General features: G+C 35.6%; 2 protein-coding genes across 5 annotated transcripts; one reads left to right on the top strand and one right to left on the bottom strand.

Moving 5' to 3' along the window:
* Position 1: 1 nt before the first annotated feature.
* LOC139139065 (transmembrane prolyl 4-hydroxylase-like) lies at positions 2-19,522 on the bottom strand. Its single transcript, XM_070707797.1, has 9 exons — positions 19,160-19,522; positions 16,965-17,046; positions 12,921-13,075; positions 10,549-10,610; positions 9,002-9,036; positions 6,511-6,676; positions 5,436-5,603; positions 4,215-4,305; positions 2-2,210 (listed from the first exon to the last, which is right to left on the bottom strand). The coding sequence occupies exons 1-9, from the start codon at positions 19,361-19,363 to the stop codon at positions 1,956-1,958; spliced, it is 1,218 nt and encodes a 405-aa protein (XP_070563898.1). The 5' UTR covers positions 19,364-19,522; the 3' UTR covers positions 2-1,955.
* LOC139139066 (proteasome assembly chaperone 3-like) lies at positions 2,574-26,470 on the top strand. Of its 4 annotated transcripts, XM_070707799.1 has the most exons (6): positions 2,574-2,829; positions 3,789-3,892; positions 13,121-13,276; positions 22,924-23,025; positions 24,431-24,514; positions 25,514-26,470. In XM_070707799.1, exons 3-6 carry the CDS (start codon positions 13,220-13,222, stop codon positions 25,664-25,666), a joined length of 396 nt encoding a protein of 131 aa, XP_070563900.1. In that variant the 5' UTR covers positions 2,574-2,829; positions 3,789-3,892; positions 13,121-13,219; the 3' UTR covers positions 25,667-26,470. The 4 variants fall into 4 exon arrangements, with proteins under 4 accessions (XP_070563900.1, XP_070563899.1, XP_070563901.1 ...); XM_070707798.1 differs by lacking the exon at positions 3,789-3,892; XM_070707800.1 differs by lacking the exon at positions 13,121-13,276.

Raw genomic sequence — 26,470 nt, 5'->3', positions numbered from 1 at the left:
CTAAGTTTGACTTGTTTTATTCATATAATTTGCACCAGTTGTTCTGGTGGAACAAATTAAAATGCATACTTGGACATACACATGTAATTGTTGAAATCACGAAGTTTTCCACAAAGCTGTAGCAAGATACATTGAACAGATAAGTTTGTAAGGTACGATGAATCATGAAAAAAAGATAAATTCAAGGTGAATGTCATTATTTCTCGATTTCTAAATTTATATACTCACTTTCAATACAAGTTTCAATAACTCTCATATTGCACATAACATTTAACAATAATTTCATACTTATTAAGAATTGATAAAACCAATGACCCATTTGTCCTAAATATATGCTTTTTGTTTGCAAAATATACACAGATATGATTTATTTGATATAAGATTGTCTCATGATTTGATATCATTTTAAATATGCATTTGAAAATGAATACTTTGTTCTGGTATGTTAACGAAGTGTAGTAGTACACTGTTTTTGGTTTTGGAATACAGTTTTTCTCCACTCAAGAGTACATGTACATGTATATTGAAATGTAAAATACTTGCAGTAGATTAGCCGATATGTTGCATTTTGTTCACAATTCAATGTTGTCGTTGACGTTGGAAAATGAATTCTACTCTGGATCAATATTCAGTTATGTCAAAGATAACATCGAACACTGCACGTATTGGGGCGCTGTTGACAAGGTGAAGACAAGGTATTCCAACGTGGTTCTGGGAGTAGAACAAGAAACTTTTTGAACAGACACAGGCAAAGTACTGAAAAATAGACCTTTTGCCGGTTATCCCTAAATTCATCGCTGTGGCTGCAGTATCAAACATCGTGTACACACTCAAAACAACAAAAGCATACTGCTTTGGTGTTGTACAATGGTTTGTTATATATACAAGAATGGCACAAATTTGCGATGCAAAAAATGTCTCCTGCATTTTTCATCCATCGCCGATGAAAATATAGGTCAGGGTGTAACCTGCCATAATGTTCTACGAGTAACACAGCCTGCATCGGCTAAAAGGTTCTGAGTAACGCACACTTTGTATACCCTAGCGCGCATTGCATCATTGATCAAGTAAAAGAGCTATATACATCAATAGTCACAAGTAATAGCACTTCAAGAGAAAACCTGCATTAGGAATAGCGAAATATGATGTCTGTGTCCTATAAGGACCTGAAAGACGTTTTACATTTTCGTATTGCTTTTTGTTATGTTGAGTTTTTAAACACGCATAAAAGGATACAATATTACACATCGAAAGGCCAACTGTACAACAATTGCTACATCTGGCAAAGTACATCAAAAGTTTCAAGGCTTTATAAACTGAAAATGTATATTCATTAAAAATAGTGTGATTGGAACTGTTTTGAGATATTTGAGCAACCTATAACTTTCCTCTGCTATTAGTACATGTATGCACTGGAGGTCCCACACAGAATAGCTTTTAATTACTGTATAGGCACACGAAGGTGAGCAAAAATTGCTCACCATTTGGCAGCTACTTGGCCGTTTACCAAAACCGACATTAATCCAATGGGCTTGCAATATAGTCTGCTAATGAACTACTGTATTCTTTTCCATGCAAGTGCATTTAGCATTCAACATTCCATTGGATGGACAATTTATTGTCAACGCTAGCTCAATTAAGGTATATCAGATCACTGTATGTGCATGGCTATGCATGTACAACCTACAGAAAGCACAACTACATGTCCCTTTACATTGGACAAATGGTTCTCTTTAAAGATTCAATGACTAACTAGCTCTCTCAATACTCAAGCAGACGAATATTGCGATGCAATGGAAACTACAAAGCTGACAGTAAAACACACAGATAGACACAGACAGTCTGACTGAAGAGACAGGCAGACACACAGACAGGCAGGCACATAGCTGTTGTATTCACAATGTGTGCTATATAGACAGATATGAAGCTCCAAAAATTGTTATTGGCCCTTTGTGTCACACCTGACTGGATTTCAGATCAACCTCCTTATTTTTACTGACATTAATCCATCGGTTTGCGATCCATTTGGTTCCCTTGGTGACAGGGCAACCTCCGTGCCAGGTGAACTCATCAATGGGTCCAAGCCAGCCGGTCTCTTCATCGATGAAGTGGCTATACCATACCACTGCTTTTCCCTTCTCAGGTTTCACCAATAAATTTGCGTCTTTACAATGTCGATTCAAGTTGAGTAATGGACCTTTATGCAGCGCCTGAAATTAAACAAAATAGCAGTGTTTTAATAAAGCATCATTCATGCAACCGTTTCACTCTATTTGTGATGCAAATTTGTTGTCCGGGCCAAGGACTGGATCAGTTCTTGTCACTACCTTCATGGTCCTCACCAGATTGTGTGTGTGTGTGATTTTTAGTTCCAGAGACCAACTGGAACTGTTAGTTTTTGCTCACTTTCCTTCTTTCTTTCTTTCTTTCTTTCTCTATTTCCGGTATTACTATCATAGAACATGCTACACACAAATTTTACCTTAATTACCCAGAATGCATTGCGACACGCTTATGACCTCATCGCTCAGCTCGGACGGGTTTTACGGGCATTTCTTGTTGTTTATTTATTTATTTTTTATTTGGCATTGCTCAACTATCATATTGCGTTCAGTTATTAATAATTCTAGCTTTATTTCGCTTTGTTTTTTGTTGCTTTTTGATTTTATTTTTCTCTAAATACTCGCCGTACGTGGCGCTATACTGTTTCGCCCGAATGCTCATGAAACAACATGGCCGCGTATCGATCGCCTCGCTCGCACAGAGACGGAAAAGAAGCCTTTCCATAAGTTTACAAGCGCGGCTGGGCACATCGTGTACCTAGGCGAGGTGGGTGTGCTCGAAAACGATGATCAATGCCGGTAACACACAGCCCTGCCATGCAGAGCTAGGCATTCATAGTGAACGTACTGTCTGTCATGCACCGGCATGCGTTGGCTGCACGTAAAAGCAACTCAACTTTCCAAGATCAAATGGTCAGTATCTTGTGAAAACAGCGACATAGCAATGAAAATTGTTTTAGTCTGTGCTTTTAATCAAATGAAAATGCATGTGGCTCAATTTCAACGGCCTAGGTCCGATGTTTCCTCTCGTCTGATCATCGTCGTAAATGACACCCCTCTTTACGGCAACAACTCAGCGCTACCTGTCAAGCGATTGATTTTTGCGTAGGTCGGCGGAGCGAAAATTATTGCTCTGGCTCGCGAGAATGTCGTCTGATAAACATTTCCGTGCGTCGTCGCCCCCGTATGTATCTGTTGCGTTTTTACCGTACATGTAGGCATTTGTAATCTGTGTACTGTAATTCCCCGGACTGCCTTGCTTTTAGTTGTATTATGGTGTTTACTGCTATCGGCCCTGAATATTAAAATCCAAAGCACTCTTTCATTCTGCACCTATCTTTGTCACACATTCTCTTGTTTCTTCCGCTGCTCTGGTCTCTGGAACTTCGCTTTGCTTGCAAATGCTTTCTAGTTTTATTATTATTTTCATTGCTCTGATGATAATATTGTATTTGTATCATTTTTTGCATTATTTTCTCTTTTTTTCTCATGTTAAATTGCATTTGTGTCTTTTGCATCATTTTCTTGGCATATTGCTCATGATTTAGCAATATTGCATGCTGTAAGTTGACTCATTCAGTCTCCAGAAATGTGTTGCTCATGAACTATAATAGTAAATTCCACTCTTTCATTTACTTTAATCCCATGGCCCTGAAATATCAAGTGTGGGTGATCATTCTCATTCAGAGAAAGTTTCAATCAATATCTCAATTATCTCATCTTCAGACCACCAGAACATGAAGCTGATATGAGAATGGAACATAATCTTGAAGCAAACAGTGATATCTAATATGGCTCCAAACAGGCTTCTGTTCGGGCAGAATGTAGAGGTAGCACTGTTGATTTATGTTAAAACACAACTCAAGTACATTTGCCAAGATTTGTTTAGCCAATGACATAACAAAGTTGGCCACCAAGTAAACTACAGAAATAGAGTTGTGCACTTTAATTGCAAATGTAATCTTGAAGTTCTCCTAAGCTTTCTTGGAGACAACACATACTAAACCAAGAAAGATTCTAACACGTGATGGAGGGACCGTGATTCTAATGAGTGAATTCGAATTCTGATCTGATTCATTACAAATTGCAAATTAAGGTTCCTGTCTCAAGAGATTTTCATGTACTGAAAAGAAATCATTACAGAACACTTACATCAGCGCTTACAGTTTCATTGTTAGCGACAGGGAAGGCAGTCTCCCCTCCCTCCTCAACATCATTCAGATAAACCATCACAGTCACGTACCTGTATAACACAACAAAGATGGAGCACAATATAGTGAAATGATTTCCATTCATCAACAGATTTTAAAACACTTGAAACAGTCGAGCAATAATGCACTGTTTGCCATACTGTCATTCATACATGGACTTCACCATAGACAGTATGACCTGTTTACACTCACTGAGTTGAGAACACTCAAGCTGCTGCAGACAGTCAAATCTCTTAACAGTCCCTGTTACAGGTTGTCAATACACTGTACTGTAAAATCTTTAATTTTTTAATTTTTTGATGCTTGAAACATAATTTCACTGGGATTTAAGTTCACTATTGTTACCAGCAGAACAATAAATTCTATTGTAATTTAACATTTTCACTGGGATTTAATTTAGTTGATTTTCTTTTCCAGTGAAAATAGTGAAAATCCAAACAAATAATTAATGCTTTTACAGTATGTACCTTTTAAAGACATTTTCACCAAAGTTAGATGCAGTTTTATACATCAGTTTATCGATGCTTACAACTGTGTAACTGTAGTACAGGCAATGCCAACATAAGAGACACCCTCTGCAAAGTCATATAACCAGCCTGCAGCAGTGGTTCATAATTAACTCGTAAATTATATTTTGTAAGCAACACACAATTCCTTATTTATCATTTTAGTTTTTGATTTTGAACGATTCTGTGCATATCTTTCTACAATGCTTCCAAAAAACTTACATCTTTCAGATATTGACAACATTATCTACCAAACACCTATCATGGATGCAAACTGACAAGTGATACAGTATCTATGTTTTAAGTGTCATACCTGTAATTACTGAGTACACATTGTACTGTACAAAATCATTTGAATCTGATCAATATCAATAATCAGAACATCAATCCAATCTGTTTAATTTAATTAATCTGCACTTTCTGGTGCTCTCATAATTTTGATCCCTACCACCTGCATTTATAGAAGCTATTCACCAATTATCACAGTAGGCCAAGCTAAAAGAAAGTACTGCTAAAACTGCACACATGTAGTCCTATTGACAAGCCAAGAGTAAACATGGCTGACACACCTCTTTTACCATATATGGATATACTGGGTATGCAAATTTGCAGTTATGTACAGATAGGGCTTTATTGCTCAGGTCTATATGCCTCACCTGCAACTCCGACAACGCTCAGAATCTGTGAGATGACAGCATGGTAGTTCCAAGTTGTCACCAGAGTCTATGTGTGCATTGTAGTGACCTTTTATGCCATACTTCACCACTTGAAAGGTATTGAACTTGTCAATCAATGGTCTTGGCAACTCCAGCAGGTGGTATATCCTGTGAGAATTAAAAAAACAAAGAAAAAAGGTAAACAAATGATATTTAGATTCTCAAATGCATACAAAACTTGTTGATCTTTTACTAGTTTGAACTCATTTTGAAGGTTGTTGAGAAAAAGAATTTTTTCATGTCTTATTTTGTGAAAATCTGAAATTTGATTTCCCCCCAAACCAGTATTAAACACAGGGACAGTGGCCATTTTGAAATAAAAATATCAGAAAGTATTTTCACAACATGTCGTGCTAGCATCAAAATTTAGTGACCCTAGATCATATAAAACCTGATCAGTAAAAGTTTGAGAGTCCGAATATCTGTCCCCGAGGCGCATTCTACCTTAAAGGTACTTCTATTGTAGGTACTGGTTAACTGCTAGCAACTCCTAACAATCTAACTGAGTGTACTTTTTACAAATCATGACAGTTTAGGGCAATACATGATCTACTGTTAAACTAAAGATATTGTATAGTACTGCCTTCGTAATTTTTTGAGTAACTGGTGACTTGAAACTACACATTAGTAAGGATGTCACAAGGACTTCAAAACTCCATACACCGAGAAACGGAATGGGTAAACATATTTTGTTTACTCTCTATTAATGCTGCAAAATTTGGGTACCATTGCACTCAACAAAGTAGCTGACTAAACAGGGAACTCTAAAAATTTGTACTCATACCATCAACAACCTGAAAATTTCCTGCCAAAGCAACTCTACACACTACATGGTATTGGGGCAGGTAAAGTTTGACTAACTTTCATTTCTCTGCAGAAGTGAATCTCTGCTCCACTGTTTGCTAAAAACTGGTCAGTATGGTGTATGGTGGCAAAATGTGAAAATTTGTATTATTTCTGAATTTCAGTAAGGCACTGTGACAATCAATTTGTGACACTGGTTTAATGACATCACCTTTTCTGAAACTCATCAACAATATCATCCTTGACATCATTTGGATAAATCCATGCCTGCTCACTGTATCTGGACCTCAGCTCTGGATTCTCATTAACCCAGTTTATCAAAAATTCTGCAAACTTTTGAGAGCTGATTCCGCTCAGCTCTTCTTGACTGATTAAACCTGGAAAGAAAAATCAATTCCAAAATAAATAATCCATTAATAACAAACAAGCAAAGTTACTTATTTTTCTTGCCGCTGTTTGTGTATATAAATAACAAAGACCCATCTGACTGTACAATGCATGAAGCACTGAATTTCAACCAATAAGATCAACTGTTCTCCATATTTTCATTAACACATTAAAATGTGCATCTCTTTTAAAGTTTTCAGGCATTTGATGATAAAAGATACATACATTTTTACCATGTGTACATTAGAAACATGATTTCATGTATAAAAGTTGTGACTGAACTCCATGTTATGCAGTGGTTTCTGAATAAACTTGACACTTTCTTATGACCACACAGAAACATTATCAACAATAGATTGCAAGTCTGTACCAACTGTATAAAGCAAAGGAAGGGCTGTACTTTAGTACTTGAGCTAGCTTTACCGCTTGGAGAAACATGTACGTCTATAATTATGAGGGTCTTTTGTGATTTGCACCACATTGACAGCGGAAATCATGGCATCTTAATAAACCAGTATATATTTAGAATGCCGTAGTAAAGTGTCCACTAAACTAAAATTATAAGTCAGCTACAAAAAAAGATAGTTGATAAATGGGCATGCATTATAATATGGTCTACTATAAAAGATAACACACAGCTTACTCTTTCACAGGCTTACAACCAGGCCAGGCTTATTGTTATTTAATATTTTACAATTTTTTCAAATAATTTTATAAGGCTTACAGTCGACTAGGCTCTGATAGATTATAAGATCCCCCCTACCCCGACAATTACATCCATTTCATGTTGCTTACCCCGGGGTCTTATAATCAGACGAATACTGTATGACTGAGACACAGCTTCACTCATAACAAGGCCACTAAATAAGCACATTCTTTATAAGTTCTTCTTTTGTAGCATATGGTTGGTGCAAGCCATTTAACGTAGGTTGCGGGTAATGCAAATTTTCGTACTGCGCATCGTATCTGCAAACGCGTAAGAACGTTCTTTCTGCGAGCGTTCTTTCTGGAAGTGGTCTTTTTGTCGCAATATAGCATACAATTACTTTGAGGTGCGACTTTCAAATCTGGTTTGTCAAAACAGTTGACATCAAGATAGCAAAGTTTGTGTAACAGGCCCGTTTTAAGTGTGACAAATGTGGGATTATTTGCAGTATTTAACTGAACTAAACTTTATTTAATACCTAATAGAAAAAGTTTCGAATATATCAAACAAAACAGGGATCTGTCGCTAGAGGGCGCTTCAGTGTAGCATTTTTGTATTAAAAATGCCCATATCTTAAAAAATTGGGCGGTGACCCCCATTTTTTTCGTTTGATTCGAAATCTGTATATTGCTGGGCTTAATGTATGAGAGTTTAAAGAAAATGTAGATTTCAGATCATGACATTTGTGATGAAAATGTCAAAATTTGGCCAAACTTTGCTCTTTTTATAAAACCACTTTTCATGGAAACGTCGCTATATTTTCTGATATTTTCAAAAGTAGATCACAAAACTAATATATTACAATACAGGGACTTGTGTTGTATAAAATCTGTCAAATTGTTTTTACTTTATTTCAGTGTTATTATTCAATAACACTAGTTAATCGAATAATACAACATTTTAACCAATTTCAGCTAAATGTTTTTGCGGGACAACATAGAGGGCGCCATATCTCCAAAATTTGCATGGGGACCATATTTTCTTATTTTACTATTTAACATATCTACCCCAGCTTGACATCTGTACAAAGTTTCAGAAAAATCCTGATTTCATTTTTTCTTACCAGCAAGCCACCTTAACTGCACAACGCATTACAGAGAAAAAATTCTCTATGCCATGTTATAAAAAAAAATTTTTCTGAGAAAAGCACCATATGGCATCTTTGTTTATCATTCATTAATCATTTTAAAGCTGTTTTGATCAGTGGTATCGGTAAGCATTTCCATGGACAACTTTTCTCAATTTGATTTTTGATTTTTTCTTCTTCTTTTTTTCGCTCTTCCTTAACTTTAATTTTTTTCACCCGTGGAGAGCGAAAGACTTGCAGGTGTTCAATATTGTGAACACAGCATGATAGAGGCAAATGTACACAGGTTACATTTGTGAAAATATGAAGATGATAAACAGCTTTAATGAGATGTAATGAATTATGAAGTTAATTTGCAATATTACTAAATATTCAAAACCCATTGCTAACTGTCCCACAGATTCACCAACCATTTATATACTGAAAAATTACACAGAAGTTGCATTTTAATGATGTGTCACAAATGATACAAACATATAAGATGAGAGCCATCAATTGGGAAAAAACCATGAAAATCCTTACCATCTTCATTTTTATCAAGTTTGAGCTCAGCGTAACTGTCATTAGAAAGAGAGCAAAAGTTAACAACATGCAGGTGTTAATTGAGTGTAGACAAGACAAGTGTTAATTACCGGTATTGATAAAGTTCTAGGGTTTATGCCTTCTAGATTGGACTTGTCATGCTGATGACAAAAGGGAAATTTACATTTTAAAGGGCCAGTGGCTGTAAATTTTGATGATTTTCTCACTACCATATATTTGTTTTGTATCTCCATTGCCAGTTCTTGTTCTACTCCCTTTGCAATATGAAGTATGTTATATTTAACTCGTCAACACAGCTTCTATATACATGTATGTGTAAAATGCACCATTATCATTGACATGTGAATACTGATCCAAACTGGAATTCATGGTTTACATTTTTATTCTAGTCCACACCGGAATTCACTTGCCAAACAGTACAGATCGCACATGTACAGGCTGAGTTGACAAACCAAATACTTTATAACTAACCATGCCTTTGAGAGTAGAGCAAGAAACTTTTGTTGACATTAATGACAAAAATTGTGAAAATTCATCACAAGATACAGATACTGTCCTTTAAATCTTAACTTGTACACATTTACAAAATTCAGTCAACTTCATTTATAGTGGATAGTTGTGATTTTAATTCAGGTGCCAATACACAGAGAAGTGTGCCAGTACTGGAAACTGTCAGTTGTTCCTCTAGTTTCACCTGTTCACTATCAATATCAATGGGTTTGGGCAAACCATAGTGGTGGAAATTAGATTAAATATGGCTGCCATGTCTTTTTTACCATACCGGTATATGGACAGATGCAAATAAATGCCAGAGAAATTTTAAGAGTAACTCGAAGAATTAGTTTCTGATCATTATTAACAGGATATTATTCAATGCAAGTTCTAAATGTGACAAAACGTGGGGAGAAAATCTATTCTAATTATCTTCAGTAGAATTTTTGTAAAAATCACCAAAGTGATTTATGAGCATAATATGAATTAATCCTTACAGAAATAGTACATGTACATAGACAAATAAGGTAAATCTGCAGACAGTCTGAAGGAGACTTCTCCTGCATTCTACACATAAACACATGTACACATAAATTGACATACAGACCCTGATGGTATCATCAGCACATCTGGGTTCTTAATGAATAACCTTTGTGCATATTATTGAAATAAGAAATGTTCAAGTTACTTCACTGTCTTTTAGGTAGAACGCGCCTCGGGCACAGATATTTAGACTCTCAAACTTTTTCAATTCTTTTCCGATCTACCACTTGTGGAGGTTCATTTTACTGTAAAGCTCTTGGTGTAAGAAAACTTGTAACCGGCTTAGTTTTTCAAAAATTTACACTGGGATGGCGGCCATTTTGAATGTCAAATATAGGTAAATCTTGATTTTGAAAGACAACGGTTGAAAGATTCATTGAGGAAAGTTTGAGCAAATGTTTAAGTCTTTCACTTTCGAGGCGCACACTACCTTAAATGAATGAAACGATATGGTCATCAAAAACAATGACGACAATAATCCTGAAACTTACACTTCCTTTAGTTCATCCTCCACCATGTAAATGTCAAACGCTGATTCTATCGTAATCCTCATCTGCAGAAAAAGGAAGAAAATTTTGATTCAAAGATGTGAAATAACAATCTGAGTGTTAAAAAATCTTAAGTATCATATTTAGTTACTGTGTGGATTCAATACTCCACCGAATGCAGGACACCTGCTAGCAAACACAGTATTACTAAATCCTAGAATAAGCTTGTTAGGTTGGAAAAAATATGACACCGGCTGATTCTGCTTTGTTCCATGTGTACAAATGAGGATGATATACTTGAAGTTTTAGTGTGCAAGAATATGAAAGTGACAGCACAATAAATTGAAAAGTCATATTATTACATGATAATGAAATTTTGAAAATGGGCATCTTAAAAATAATATTGAGTAGTTGAGGACCTCTCTTTGGTTAGGGTGTACGCTATGCTTCCTCCTAAAACATTGGAGGGAGCATAGAGCTGTTGCTGTATACAGGCATAAAAGGGAAAGGTGATCTATTCTATAGGTAGTTTACACTGAATTACACATGTTTGAATAATATGACCTGAAGACAGTTGTCAGTGTGTGAAGGTAACACGCATACTGATTTTGAATGTGACAAAAAATGCATGATTGAAATCTATTTTGGTAATTCTGAACTGGTTTACCTTAACTTCTACAAGTATGACCGACCATGGCTGGTAGATTTTTGTATGATTGCACATGTAATTCTACACATCTGTTGTCATGACTACAAATGTCTGTGCATACACATGCGGTACTTACATGTATGTAGCATATTTCCCAAAACTTGAATAGATAGCTACCCTTTGACAATTAAAATACATGTATGAATAGGCTGTTACTCAAATGTAAGACAGCCTACGCACTTATGAATAGAAAAATGTTTCCGAACACTACTTATTGGTACATCAATATTTAACAATATGGACATGCGTGACTGGAATGCTTTGGGAGTGATGTATGAAGTAACAGAATTAGAGTCAAATCTTTGTTGAAATTACATGCTTTGTATATCGTACATGTACCAGGTACATGTATGTTGTGCTCTAGGTTCAATAGGTAACTTGTTGATGATCACGAGGTTGCATGGCCCATAGTCACAATTTTACTGAAAATGAATCAAATTATTTTCAACTTAACAACTTTGGGATTTCAAAAATGTGTGAATTAAATTTTTACACAGAAAATCAAGTTTTTAGAGGCTTACGCATGAAAAATCGCTACATCGCATAACAGTGAATTACATACCATGTATATCAATGTGCCATTCAATGATGAAATTCATTCTCTTTTTTAAATAAATTTCCATCTAAAAGTAACATGGAAATAAAGCATATTTATGGTTGTCATTTGCAAATGAAGCCAAATATTTGGAGTGAAAACTATGTCAGAAAGGCATGTTATAAAAACATTAACAATTCACATTTCTGATTTCTCCCTTGGGAAACTTGAATGAAAGTAAAGAACATTGAAATATTCCTACCAAGCAGTCTGAAAGAGTCTTTGGACATTGACTTCTTTCAAGACCATATTTGCCAAGCATATATCAAACTACAGCATTTACATATTGCTGTTGAGGAATTAGGTTTCAAACAGCCTTGAAATGTGTCTGCAATCACATCATACAGTAGAGTCTGGTGTTTTTCATAAGAAATTTTTTGCTAAAAGTTTGTTTATCATAGTGCTAAAGAAATGAAAATGGTTTAAAGTTGCCTGTTTTATGCTGTGTTTGAATACTTTGCTTGGTGTTTGTCCATCTGTGGCATTGTTTAATACTGGAATGAAATGGAAGGCAGTGCTCTAAGACAAGGAACTATAGGGATATACCGTATAGCATCAAGATCTTGGCATACATGTACCGGAATGTGACCTTTACAGTTCTCCCACTTTCGATAAGTGGGTGTTAATGACACTGAAAAGAAAGATGATCATGGTTTTATGAAACATAATCACTTGCCACTTCAACTAAGGTCGAGAAAAAGAAATTGTGCTGTTCCGATAACCCGACCCACCCTATTTTTTACCTGACAACCCTAAACTTTTTAAAGCTACGTAAACACAGAAGAAAACAAAAGAAAGAAAAAACCCGAAAATCACACATTCGTTACCTGGCATTTGAGTTTTGCTTGAATGAGGATGTCTTTTATATTTTTATTCATTTTACATGTATGATACATTTTCTGGAAATGTTGTGGCCAGTGTTCGATTGCTCTGAACCCCTGAAAAATGCATACTTGAATATAAAAATATTTTGGGAAAAAAAAATCCCTGCCGACCTACCTATCCTATTTTTGAAAACCATGTTATCGGAACAGCACAATTTTTTTTTGCCTAAACCAATATCATACCCACCTCATTGTAGGTCAGATGTTTGTCACCGTCAAAGTCATAAATTTTGATGTGATGTTGGATGCCCTGTGGCTTAGTCAGACTACTTCTCAGTCCCTGTTTCTCCGCCAACGCAATGATGTGGTCACATTCCTCATCACTTAGGAAACCATCAATTTCTGAACAACAGATGGAAGATTAACATGAACTTATTTCCTTCACAGTGTTTGCACTGATGTCTTTCTAAAAACCTGCCTACCGAACTTCCCAGCATGCAATAGAGGTAGCTGATTATCGGATTACTTGCAGATTATAGCCACCGTATGGTCCATATGCTGTCGGCAGCACATAAAGTTTGTCGATCAACTGCAGGCATTATAGTAGATTTATTAAAATACAATGCGTCTTGGGAACAGTACATAGGATATCCAAACTTATACTGCCTGTGTAGATTCATTTTTAAGCCTAATGGAATAAAATATATGCCAATAATTTGAATAGTGGGTAAGGAGGCATATGGAATTTCAAATACCAATAAATGTTAGGGAATTTGTTTCTCCAACCCAATCTTTGCACAGAGACCCTGATTTTTATTCTTGACTGTGAAAGAATGGTTTAAAGTTTCCTTGAAGAAAGTTTGAACAAAATTATAGTGTTTTGCTACTCTCAAAATCGTGTCACAATTTTCAACTACACAAGATAGCCTCCACGTGGATTATGTCCAGTGTTAATATTGTTGACAACGAAAACTTAATTTTATTTGTCAACCGTAAAATTGCATACAGTACAATATGTGTTGTGGATAGGATACTTTAAAGTTAAGGCAGAGTTAGCCCCAGGAACCAACATTCAGACTCTCAATTTTTTTCAAAGTTCTTTTCTAGTATACCACTTATGGGCCGACGGGCCGTGTCATTTAAAAGCTCTTGGAGAAAGAAAAATTTTCTGTGTCTTAGTTTTTAAGAAAAGTGAAAATTTTATTTTCCACCATAGCATTAACACAGGGATGTTGGCCATTGTGAATTTCATAATTCAGAAAATGTTTGGTAATTTGTTTCACTAGTACCCCTGATATAACTTTTGATATGGTAAGAGAATGATTGAAAGTTTCATTGAGGAAAAGTTTTGTTACAAGTTTAAATCTTTCATTTTCAAGGTGCATACTACCTTAATATACTGACATGAGAAGAAGAATAAAAAAAAACATTTTCTAGAGAAAAAAATTAGAAGTTTATCAAAGGTTACAGCTATTGCCCCCTTAATTTGCATCACACATAGGGTCATGACCCCAGGTCACACCCCTTCATCATGTTACAGGGTTCAATTATCGCCAAGTGGCTCCCGCTGGGTAGTTGATTTGGAAACATATCTCTCTAGAGTCTGCTGAATGGGAAAAGACTGCAATTTGATATTCTTTCCAAGGCAACCTTGAAGATTCCAGATCAAATTATATTGAATAAAAACTGTAATCCCATACCAGCAAACTATGCAATGAAAATCTTATTCTCCTAGCTTTACAGGGCTTGACGCAATATTTATAGCCAAACACTTATACTTGAATAGATTTCAAAGCTACAGTATGGATCAAAGTTCAGCATTTCAAACATGATATTAGGATTTTTACAGATTTGACAAAAAATTATCTTTAGACTTGCACAGCATATGAAACTTGGAACCTTCTGTAAAGCTGGTAGAGAAGACAGTGTCATTGTGCAAATACTAGGCGAAACTAAAACATGTCCTACGCTCATAACTTGATTTGTGTATAAAACTTCAATTTCAATGGGAGTTGCTAAAGAATCAATGGCATTTATTTTGCAAATGACTTTTCTCAACCCAGTGTTGTAATTTCTACCAACCATCGATTGATCACCTTTTCTTTGGTGGATATAGACAGAAAAATAAATTTTTACAAGTCCTCCCATGTAAAACGCGTAATGTATCTGCATTTTTATGGGGCAAAAGTATGTGTATGTACATACCGTATGAATGTGTGTGTGTGTGTGTGTGTGTGTGTGTGTGCATGTATGTACATGTATGTGTGTGTGTGTGTATATATACATATATATATATATATATATATATATATATATATATATATATATATATATATATATATATATATATATATATATATATACTTACTGTATATATACCGGCATACCATATATATATATATATATATATATATATATATATATGTATATATATACTATATATATAATATATATATATATATATATATAATATATATATATATATTATATATTATATATATATATATATATATATATATATATATATATATATATATATATATATATATATATATATATATATATATATATATGGTTTTATGGTTTTTTGGTGTTTTTTTTTATTATCTATTTTTTTTTTTTTTCTTCTTGTTTAAATTTTTATGGATAACATGGCAGCAACAAATATATATAAAAAAACTTTGTGTTGATAACCCGGAGAGAAACTCCAAACAAATTCAGTACTAGTATGGCCTAGAAAGCAGCTCGGGTTTTGGACCTTAACAGCAGGTCCAAAACCCCTGGTCCAATACTATGTAATTGATTGACATACAGTTCCATTACTCGACTATAAGAGAAATATTAATTTACAAAATAGACATTTTCATCTAAGCTTTGGCAATTTTCTGTGCTCCGATGAAAAGAAAAACTCATTAGAGAAACATATGGTTGTGTTCAGTCACAACAGACATAGATATGATACTAAATTGGCAATACTGAGTGTGTGGGTGAATGGCTTTAATAAGACACAGGTCAGCTGGCATAAAACTTACTGGTATTAAGGCAATTCGCAATGGCTGAGGTACTGAGGGAAATCCTCACTGGAGATTTTGAGTTTTTAGAGAAAAGCAAATTAATGTTTCTACTGGCATTTGCGGCAATACGTTGCCTTGTCACCGCACTGGCAAAATCACATTCATCACTGGTATTGTAATTGTGAATACTCGTACTACCATATGGACTGTACACTTTAACATATGGCAGGGTTTGTATTTGTATTGATCTGATAGAACATGTCAGCATTAGTAGACAAATAGAGATAGGCATGCACTACCTGGTATCAAGAGTGTTGAAAATTGAAAAAGATTCAATGAACATATACCGTAGTGATATTTTTGTTATATGGGAGTTCAAAAAATATAAATATATGTAGTTATTGTAAGTAAACTAAAGTGCAACTGCCCAAAGATGGCGGTCTTGTTAGAGCTTTCAACTCTTTACATAATCACCATTATCATTGTTATGACCTCATTAGTGGAAGAAATAATTGCGACAATGTGATGATTCTAATTATACAATATTTCAATGCCGTCTTGGCTCTAATTACCCGTTCAATATTTCATTGTTTGTTTTGTCAAATTGTGTCATGTTACACACGCAACCTGGGCAAACAAAAGTGTTCTCCCCAGAGACATCAAAGCATAGAGGGAAGACAAAAGAAACTCATTTACATAACAATTATATTTACAGTCATGAAAATTTCTTTGTAGAACACCTAAACCCATCTTTTTATCCAAATGAACGTATAAAGATGATGCTGCTGACACATTAAGCTCAATCAGATGATCTAGACCCTTCTATTAATATACTATTAGAGAGAAATTTTGTGAATTTTTTTGTGATGTATTGCAGAGCTACAGTTAAAAACAAATGTGCTTTAAAAAAAAAGGCAGGTATAAGATGAGAAGATAATTTTTTTGCGGCAAGATTAGCATTTGTGGTTCCTGTCTATGTTCTTAGATGTACTACCAAGTACACAAATATACATGACTTCAACACTTGACTAATTCACATAATTCACGTATTTTCTGTTTTGCCAGATGATGATTTACATATAATCATTAGCTTTCCCTTTTAATCACCTGTTATTTTTTCTCTCAATCAAAAAGAAATTACTTATTCAATTTTGTTTGGAGTCGTAGTCTTTTGAGCTGCTTAAAGCAACCTTAAAACTCCTTCAAGATTATTGAAGAGTCACTTTTGAAGGACATGCATGCAATGTACAGTATGGGGTGACAAAAAGTTCACTTACCAAATATCAGCGGCTTCATATTCAATGTTTTCAGGTAATGCGTCTTACCCGGTACCAGCTCCACCGTCTGTTCGTGACCCACCTGCCGATATTTGCAAAATGAAATAAAATTGTCAAAATAGTATATTTACAACACATTGATTTCTTTATTTGATATTTCTGACAAATGCTTCAGCAATTTAGCTTATGTTGGTAATCTACTTGTCTCGATGTGCCATGCATAACAAGTGAAACACCCACCATATGCACATGTTAAATTTTACAAAATGTTTTTTTTTTCTGACAAGCAATTCTTTCATCTTCCCTAACACCATCTATTAAGATCTTAACTCTTTGAGTGCTGTAATTTTTCCAACCAAAATTTTTTGCAACATTTTACCAATTTAATGAATTTTTCAACAACTGTTTTGATAATTTCGGATCAAATGGATGTAAATTTTCATTGGCATGATTTCTTGATCAAAATTTGGTGGAAAATCTGAAAAATAATATCATCAGCAACTGAAAAATTTTCTGCAATATATTTTTAATAAAGGCAACAAAAATTGACTGTAACATTCAAACGGTTAATTAACTTTATCTAGAATATATGAAAGAAAAAGGATTATTTGCCTGCTTAATTTATAAAAAAATAATATCTGCAGTGATTAAAAATCTGGAAAATCTAACCACAGCTGCTACCAAGAATAAGACTTTTCATGTTGTTTATCTGAGGACAAATCAAACGCTGTTACAGTATTACATATCGGTACTTCCGTAGTCAACCACAGAATGAACTATCCATCCTGTTTATTTAAATCTTTCAAATGTGCATTTTGGAAAAAAGATATTTAAAGAAATTACGTGATTGAAAAGTCATATTCATATTTAATGCCTTTGACTATAGATATTAATTTAAATAATACATTAAAAAAACGAGGCCATACAAACACTGGAAAACAAAGAGTAATGTCTGCTTTTTCAATATATATGAAACCAAGTGATTCAGATTCTGAGATGAGGACCAACCTTTCGTCAAAAATAAGGAAATTCTTCATAAGCAGAACTGCACTAAATGAAAGCCAACACTAGATATTTTATTTCACGGGCTTGCGCAGGGTTTCGTCATTGAATACAAGTGATTTCTGGAACTTCACACATTTGCACAGTACCTCAAGTTGTGAAGTTTTGATATTTAGAGCGAACTGTAAACTCTACCTCAAAAAAGTTCACATTTTGGCTGTACACTTTGCAATTGAAATAAACAGTCTCTCCAAATAGTCCTAGTAACATTCACACAAGGTTTACTTTCCCTCATTATAGGAAGTGGAAATTTCATGAGTGAAATCTGAGCAACAAAGCCTATTTATATTTTTTTATGAACTTGAAGCAGGCCAATTCAGTTTGTTCTAAATTGTAAATATAATGTTTCTGGTAACATAAGACCTTTGTCGTAAAAACTTAATAGATGCGGCTGGCAAGTTGGTTATGGGGTCAAAGGTCGATAGACATCCTGTAATGCTAGCCAACTGGTCGAATTCTTTCGCCTCTGTTACCACTTTATCACTCAACAAGTAGAAGAGACATTGAACAGACACACCAATGAAATAGCCATCGCGAAAACGTTGCTTTATATCAAAGCCAAAGATTTGTCACGCTAACCAGGATCGACTGTGAAAATTTTTCCAAGAAAATCAACTTGAATTATACACATAAAATCAATATAATCTATATGCATTTTATTCCTTTTTCTTGCCATATCCTGAAGTGGGAAAAAATCTATTTTCATTTAAAGTATGTTTCGCAGACAGCTTTGGTTACATCGTTCAATATGTTACATATTGAAATAATTTCCCCCTGAAAAATTTAATTATTCTAAAATAGCACAAAAATCAACAAGTGTCAGATAATTTGTATGATTGTGACGAAAGATAAAATTCTGCAAAACTATAGCCATTTTGGTAAATAATATAACATGGTATTCCATGTGTGTCTGTGCTCATATAATGAAAAAATATACAATTTTTACAAGTCAGTAATTGCGTCACCTGGTTGGCTGGTCCATGTCCCATGTCGGGTGGGTGGGTATCCGGTGTTACGTGGTAAACTTAGAGCAAAAACTTCGCCTAATTCTTCCTTACTTTTTCAGTTTGCTGATTGTTGATTACAGGTATATGACTATAAATACACTGAGATAGTCTTGAATTTTGACTTACCTTGACACCATCTAGTCTGGTGAGTTTGGCTTCTACAAATTGGCATTCCCCGCCCACTTGACCATCTTTGCTACATGTTTCTTGGTCACCACCGTCGGGGTCCTTGTACTTGTCCGCGGGACTCTGCTCTTCATGAAGTTGTGAAACTTCGATAAAACATGCCAGGATAAGCACAAAAGTAAGCGCTTTTGTAGCAGCTGCCATGTTCAGCCTGAGCTGCTGTTTACGTGTCGTGTCCTAATCTGGGTGGGTATTAATAATAATAGACGTGCTACCTTGATGTGTGTAATTCATTTCAAAGTGGACCACCCAGCTTCCATGGGAATTCTCTGGCCTCGTTTTCGTTCGAAAACTTTGCTTCTCAGAGCCCGCGAAATGACACAGCTTATCGCTTACTGCCATACAGTAGAAATAAAGCTGTCATTGAGGGCAATTGAACTGCCAATTCTCTGAAGCAGACGGGTTGCATCTGTGAAAAGATTGGCATTTTATCTCTTCCAAAGTGTCTTGAAATTCTCAGTAAGTTAGAGGGTAAAAGGGATTTCCCAAAGATGGCGGCCGGCGAAGTCTTACAGACGAAACAGGTAGGAAAGAAGCTCAACGGTAGCTAGGACGTTATACACACACTTGAAAGCCATCAAAGGTACATCATGTAGCAGAATGTTGTACCATCGTTACATGTGACGTGCGCTCCGTCCGTGGGCACCCATTCCTGTTGCAGTGAAGTTCATTCCCCGGGCTCACGTTGCCGTGACAGACTCCGCATCTCACTGCAGTGTCAATGACCCGCACGATTCAAACAGCGGGTAGTCATGAGGTGCAGTGTACCCAGTCAGGTCATTCGCTTTGAACCGCGCGGCACTCAGCAGTATATACTCGTACATTGAAATGCACTTCCCGCAAGGCGTTTATTTAGGCCGTTTAATATACACAAATATCCGAGCGTTGTCGCACGAATTTGAATATTTCCGCTGTGTGTTGGAGTTCTTACTGAAAAATAGGGTGTCCAGTTTGTCGGGTCTTTCTATTTTTAGTTTCGGCATGGAGCCAAAAAAGGATTTTAGCTCCATGGTTTCGGCATCTGTAGAGTTCCTATCTCTGTCAGTTGATAGTCAAGATGTACGTGGAGCGTTACCCGATTAAAATTGAACTCCAATAGATTCTGTTTGAGGTGTGTCTATTTTTACTCAAATTTCAGAGGCCATATTTTAAAACTCTTCCAGGTAGAACTTCCTTTACCTCCCCCCCCCCCCCTGAAATCATTTTGTTTTGGGGTTCTTTCTTCAGAGAAAATGAATCAAACCCACATTGAAGGGGTTTAGAGTTACGGTTCATCAAATTCAAAACATAATGTCCTAACTAAAAAGGAGACGGTGGGGAGGGGGCTTCAGGAAATCTTTCCATCATCCATTTTCACAAAATGCTTGTCAAGTTGTGAGTTTTGTTTCACTGCGGTGGTTCTTTCACAAAATTACATTAAAATATCTATATTGAGGCCAAGAAAAATAAAAGGTTTGTTTCTCATCCTCGCACATGTCAATTCAGGCCCGCCATGTCAACCTTTTTTTTCTGCTCATGAGGAAATAAAATGAAAAAATAAATGCAAAAATGTGCGACGATAATGGATAACACAGTGCTGTGTAAAACAGATCTGTTAACAAAATAATTGACAATAACATTCCATTCAGAACTGTACACATATGTCATTGTTATATTAAGTTCTCAAAACTGTGCATCGCTGCACTAAAATTCAAACTGCAGAAATGTTGCTACAGTGTATACAAAAATACTGCTAAAGCAATACTGCTGTGCATTAATCTCTGCATGCATTCCTATGTTGTTTTCATTTTTTTTGCGCGTTCTTGTTGGTTGGTAAAGAATAAAAAAATTGAGAGGGAAAAAACCCGTGTCCCCGCATCATTTTTGAAATATGTCTAGGATGAGAAACAAACTTTTATTTTTCTTGGCCCAATCAAGGCTGGAAATACTGCAGTCCCACACTTTCTCCATTTTATACCTCACTGCCCATGTTGTAAATTTTATGAAAAGACTGTAAAACAGGTCAATGAAAACAGAACACATTGTATTGCATCATATTCTCAAGCCTGCACTTTGAATATTCAACATCATCATTTGAACCGTGAAATGACTCAAAAAAAGAATGTATCTTCCTCTCAGCAGTCATTATATCTCAAAGAAAATGTGAGGTGTCATTTTGGCAAAGATTGCACTCCTGAACTCCATAGTTACTCGGCGGGCTGTTACACAAGTGCCTAAATTTAGCAGCCAAAATAGCGATCTTTCACTAAATGAACGAGAAAAACAAAAGAGAACAAATGGGCTGGTCATGTTTCCAAGAATGCTATTGGTCAGCTTTCATCACATTTGCATGTCTCGTCACCAAATCTACATCGTGATTGGACTGGTAATTAAAGGCCAAATAGCTGTATCTTTTAGCATTATTTTTGTGATTTTACTTCCAAACTAAAACAAGTTTGGGGGAATGTACTCATTGAGGGATGACAAGTATAATAAACTGTCCACTGGGACTGCATGTGCTATTTTGAGCAAGATAAATAATAAATGTTTGCCCAAACGTAAAATGTCGGCCTCATGCAAATAAAGCAAAAACAATGTACGTCGTGCATACCAGTATATGCATTGGAATTTTCACAGAAACAAAAACAGAGTAGTCCAATATAATGCATAGTGCTGAATGTTTTCCACTTGGACATCATATGCTTAGTTTTCTTCATAATATTACCAGTTTTTAAAAATGGTAGGAAATCAAAATAACAGTTAAAATTTAAATTTACTTGTCCAATTTTTCAGGAGTAGAAGATTATATTCTTTAAACTTGTAAAATTTAAAGAAAACCAGTGAAAATAGAAAGCAAATTTCAAGAGTTACAGCTACAGGGGCTTTTATGAGTAGCTGTCGAGGACTTGTCATTTCCTTTCGTTATCACTGGGGCTTCTGTGCAGTATTCCCTGTCTTCTCTAGTTACTGTTTTCGTCTCACTGGCAGCTGTGACAATCAGTCCTACTAGTATAAGAATCATGAATTTCCCAAATGACTGAATGCCATATGTGTATCAGTATCATGGAAACATGTTAACAAACAATATTTTCTGTTATAAAATTCTTCTATAAACTTGTTTCTTACATGTAGTACCAATAGTCATTATATGACCGTGCATTCACATCCAGATCTCATCAAATGCAAGAAAACTTATGACATTTTGAGAAGCTTGTATTTCGATGACCTACTGAATTTGAACTTCAGAAAGACTGAATATTCATAGCTGGTCTTGTAGTCTGAGCTAGGGAGTATTGATGCATTCTGAACCAAGTTAGTAGTCTTGTGGTGCACACAGTGCTTGTGTTGACTTCCTGGAATAGAACTACTTAGAAAGATAACAGGCCTGTCAGTGCACTGCCACTAAAAATTTGGAAATAGTCGTTAAATGTCAGATTCTAAATGGGATACCCTGAAAGCATCCAGTTTCCATAATTTCACCCGATCTGCCCACGTCGTCAGGGACCTGACTGGGTCAATATTGGCTGGCTGTTGGCATTGAAACAAAAAATACGAAAATCGTCACAAGAAGAACATGCCACTTTATAAGGTTGTTTGTAACAGTTTGTGGTAATTGTAAGTGGAAATTAAATCATTAGAGTGTGACTGCAATTTATCTTTTGCATGTCCATTTGCATGTACAGGCAGTGTATTTACAAAATCATTTTCCATCTCGTCTTCTGTAGGGTGCTGTTACAATAGACGGCGTGCACACCGATGTTATCTGTACTGCCTTTTCAGATAGATTGTTCATCGTAGTGACACAATTTCAAAAATTAGGAACCTTGGTAAGTTATCTTCTCCAGCAAAACAACACTTTTACTCAACTGTTTTCAAGTGCCTTTCATCAAATTATAAGCCGGTCAGATATTTCCAAGCTCAGTGCACTATTTTGTACCAATTATTAACCCTTTGACTTCTGTAATTTTTCCCACCAAAATTTTAATGCAATATTTTACCAATATTTTTGAACTTTTCTGCAATTTTTTTCATAATTTTGGACCAAATGATATCACATTTCATCGGCTACATGTACAGATATTTATCAAAATTTTGGTAAAAATCAGAAAAAAATTACTGTAGTACATTTTAATATAAAGGTGACAAAAATGACTTTGGCGCTCTAAGGGTTAAACACCCACCTTGTACATCTGTTGTACATCTCATGAATTGAAAGGTGTATTTTCTCTACATGTACAACTTCATTCATTGACGAGAAATTCCCCTGAAAGGAGAACCAAAGACATTGCAAAGATTCATGTAAACATTTACCTACAGACACTAAATATCTCTTTGATGGCGTTCAACAGAAAAACATGTAGAGGATTGATATAAAAATCTAGTTGAGGATTAAAAAAGGCTAAAGTTCATCACATTGTCATGAAAATACCAGGTATGAATGTTCTTGAAATGGTTCATAGTGGTATAGAGTGGAGTGCCCAGGGAACCTGTACATCTGCTTGTGCTGAATTCTGTATGACAATGTAGTTACATCTATCGGATGTTAGATTTTTCAGGAAGTTTGTCGTCAGTGTATAATGTTTCAGGGGAAACAGGTGTAGATGTCTGTTAATGGCGTATGATGACATAAGCAGTCAATGTACGACATGAATTATGGGGCTCCTGTTATCCCCATGTTTGTGTAGTACATCCACAGTCTCTCCTTCGTGAGATGCAGTGTTGATTTCACAGCTCTCTCATTGATATGTGAAAATGAATGTCTGTCCGAAATGTTGTTTCTAGACTCAAGAATATTATTCATCAAAGGCCCAATTATTCGTCAAAGGCCAAGGGACATACATTGTTCCTTGCAGCTATCAATTTTACAGTGCAAACCTTACCTGAAATAATTCACTGAGGAGCCTCACTACAAGCTGAGGAAAGACCACAAAATTTCTGTCAGTTTTAGGATGTGTAGTTCACATGACGCCCTTTTTAGCAACACAGATACAATTGAAATCAGCATGTCTTACAGAAAGTATTCTATTGAAGGATTTATTTCACGTTTCACATCGCGTCTCTAATATTGGTGGAAGAGAGGATTTAGAACATGACAGAAATCCTTTGAAAAAATACTTTCTGTAAGAAGTATTTTTAAAGGATTTCTTTCATGTTTTGCATCCTTGCTTGTACTATAATGGAGACATAGGGAATGCATGAGAATCAAATGTACATTTTCATTCATCTAACCAGGTTCATGTGACAAAGGACCTGGTAGGATTTGTAGATTTGTCATCGCCATCATTTACAACAAAGGTCCTGCTTGGCAAAGATGAGGCAAGTATCATTGGTTTTGAAATTCATTTTTACAGAAAAGGTTTCCTGAATAAAAAAATGTATAACATTTATTCACTGACAGTGTCCCTGTCATTTGATAGGATGGTGACAGAAGAAGATTGTGAGGATCTATCTTTTGACAGCAGTTAAATTATAAATCAGCTTCTATTTTACAAAGAGACTACCACTTGTTTCCAATTTGAATTGCAACGTCAGGGATGTACATGTATTGTATATAGGTACATGTATGTGGTTACACAGCAATCATCATGGCAAGTGCATCTCTACCTGACAGCTTGTGAAATACTCATGTCCTTCCTCCATTCAATCGTCTTCAGCAAAATAAAAGGAATCAGTAGGCATCAGTTTGTGCTCAAAAGCTAAATTTACATGCCAGTAACTCAAGAAAATTCTGTATTGCAAGAAAATTCACATATTAGGGGATTATTACACTGCCTGGTAAAGGGCTGACACAGAAATTTCCAGAATTACTAGATTGCCTTAAAGTGGTTGTGAGTTACAGGACGCACTACTAGCCAGCAATTGTGATGTGGCTTGTTTCAATATGCGGTGTTCTGTTAATATGCACCACAGTGTAAGCAGCAAACTTGCAAGATGTGTTTGCTTAAATCAAGAAATCAATTCTCCATAGGCTCTTTTCACTTCAAAATTTAGTTGAAGCATACAGACATTTCCTCGGAGAAGACCATGCATTCTTCATGGTGCAACAATCTGTTGTTTTCCCTTTTAAGTTGTTAAACCTGTTCACCCCCAATTCCCAGTGAACAGGTCCACGATTACCATTGATAATAATGGGTTTGGACTAAACTATTGCAGTGAAAGGGTTAATATTTCTTTTATGGATATGTCAGTGTTTGAAATTAAACAGAAGTCATCCAAAATATTTATTTTGCTTCTTACAGGACTTGTTAATATGATTGTTCTGATTCAATGAGTCTGTTACAGTCAGTGTCATCATTTGCTATGTTTATTTCACAGCCAGCAGTCCACATCTATGCAAAGAATCTCGCGAGCAAAATCTGCACAGAACCGACGAGTAAACCACTGCTGTTATCGCTGGCTTTGAAAGACTTTTCACCGAAGTACATGCAAGTGATAAGTGATCTTGTTCTGACGCACAAAGTCTGGTGATGTATGGATGTACAACAGAGGATGCAGTAGCCCAGTGGAAGAAAACATCTTTTTGCCATCAAAAGGATGCTTTACCCGAACAGATTTCATAACCATGCTGTTAGACTCATACTTACACCAGAAGAAGGAACAAAAGTGATATACGTCCAATTCTTGTTGACGAGGTGTAAGAAAGAGTATAAGATAGTGAATGATCTCATTTTGAACAGCGCCCTCATGGTCAGTCTTATATTTCATCAGTGCTCTCATAGTCGGATTCTTCAAAAGTGTCATGTTTCTCAGTGTATTACATGTTATGGAAGACTACAGGGTGGAAAAAAGTGCTTTTCAGAAAGTCAATGAACTGCTTTAATATCATATATTTGAGTGTAATTCCTTCATGACAGTACCTCTGACTGAGGCTCGATCATGAAATGATTTCATTGTCCCGTATGTTGTTAAAATATAAGTTGTAACTGGTGCACTTGTTTCTCACAGCCCCGAATGTAAAGCTTAGATATGTAGAGGATTCATTAAAACAGAGTTTATTTCATGGGATTTATGCCATACTCAAATGTTCACCTTGAAATGTTGAAATATCTTGCCTTCTATTGCTGCATTTTTCACTGAGACATTCTCTTCTTAAGGAAATAAATCATCATGAGATGTTAAATGCCAGATGTCAATATGGCCAAAAGTGGCAGGGAAGTAGTTATGCCACTCAGGGTAGAGTTATTGAATGTAACAGAAGGTATTAAAACACCGTCCCTCTATCACATAGAGGGATCGTGATTAAAATGAACTCAAAGTCAATGTGTCAAGTTG

Source organism: Ptychodera flava, chromosome 8, assembly GCF_041260155.1.
Source record: "Ptychodera flava strain L36383 chromosome 8, AS_Pfla_20210202, whole genome shotgun sequence".
NCBI lineage: Eukaryota > Metazoa > Hemichordata > Enteropneusta > Ptychoderidae > Ptychodera > Ptychodera flava.
The sequence above is the reverse complement of the archived record's forward strand: the minus strand, read 5'-3'. Positions and strand labels throughout refer to the sequence as shown.

Coding starts and splice junctions, on each gene's coding strand:
- LOC139139066 (XM_070707798.1), top strand. CDS start 13,220: ATGGTCCATATGCTGTCGGCAGCACATAAAGTTTGTCGATCAACTGCA. Junction 13,277..22,923: donor GATCAACTGCAGGCATTATA/GTAGATTTATTA, acceptor CGTCTTCTGTAG/GGTGCTGTTACAATAGACGG. Junction 23,026..24,430: donor TTCAAAAATTAGGAACCTTG/GTAAGTTATCTT, acceptor TCATCTAACCAG/GTTCATGTGACAAAGGACCT.
- LOC139139065 (XM_070707797.1), bottom strand. CDS start 19,363: ATGGCAGCTGCTACAAAAGCGCTTACTTTTGTGCTTATCCTGGCATGT. Junction 10,611..12,920: donor AACATCTGACCTACAATGAG/GTGGGTATGATA, acceptor CTTTTTCTGCAG/ATGAGGATTACGATAGAATC. Junction 9,037..10,548: donor GAGGATGAACTAAAGGAAGT/GTAAGTTTCAGG, acceptor TTCTAATGACAG/TTACGCTGAGCTCAAACTTG.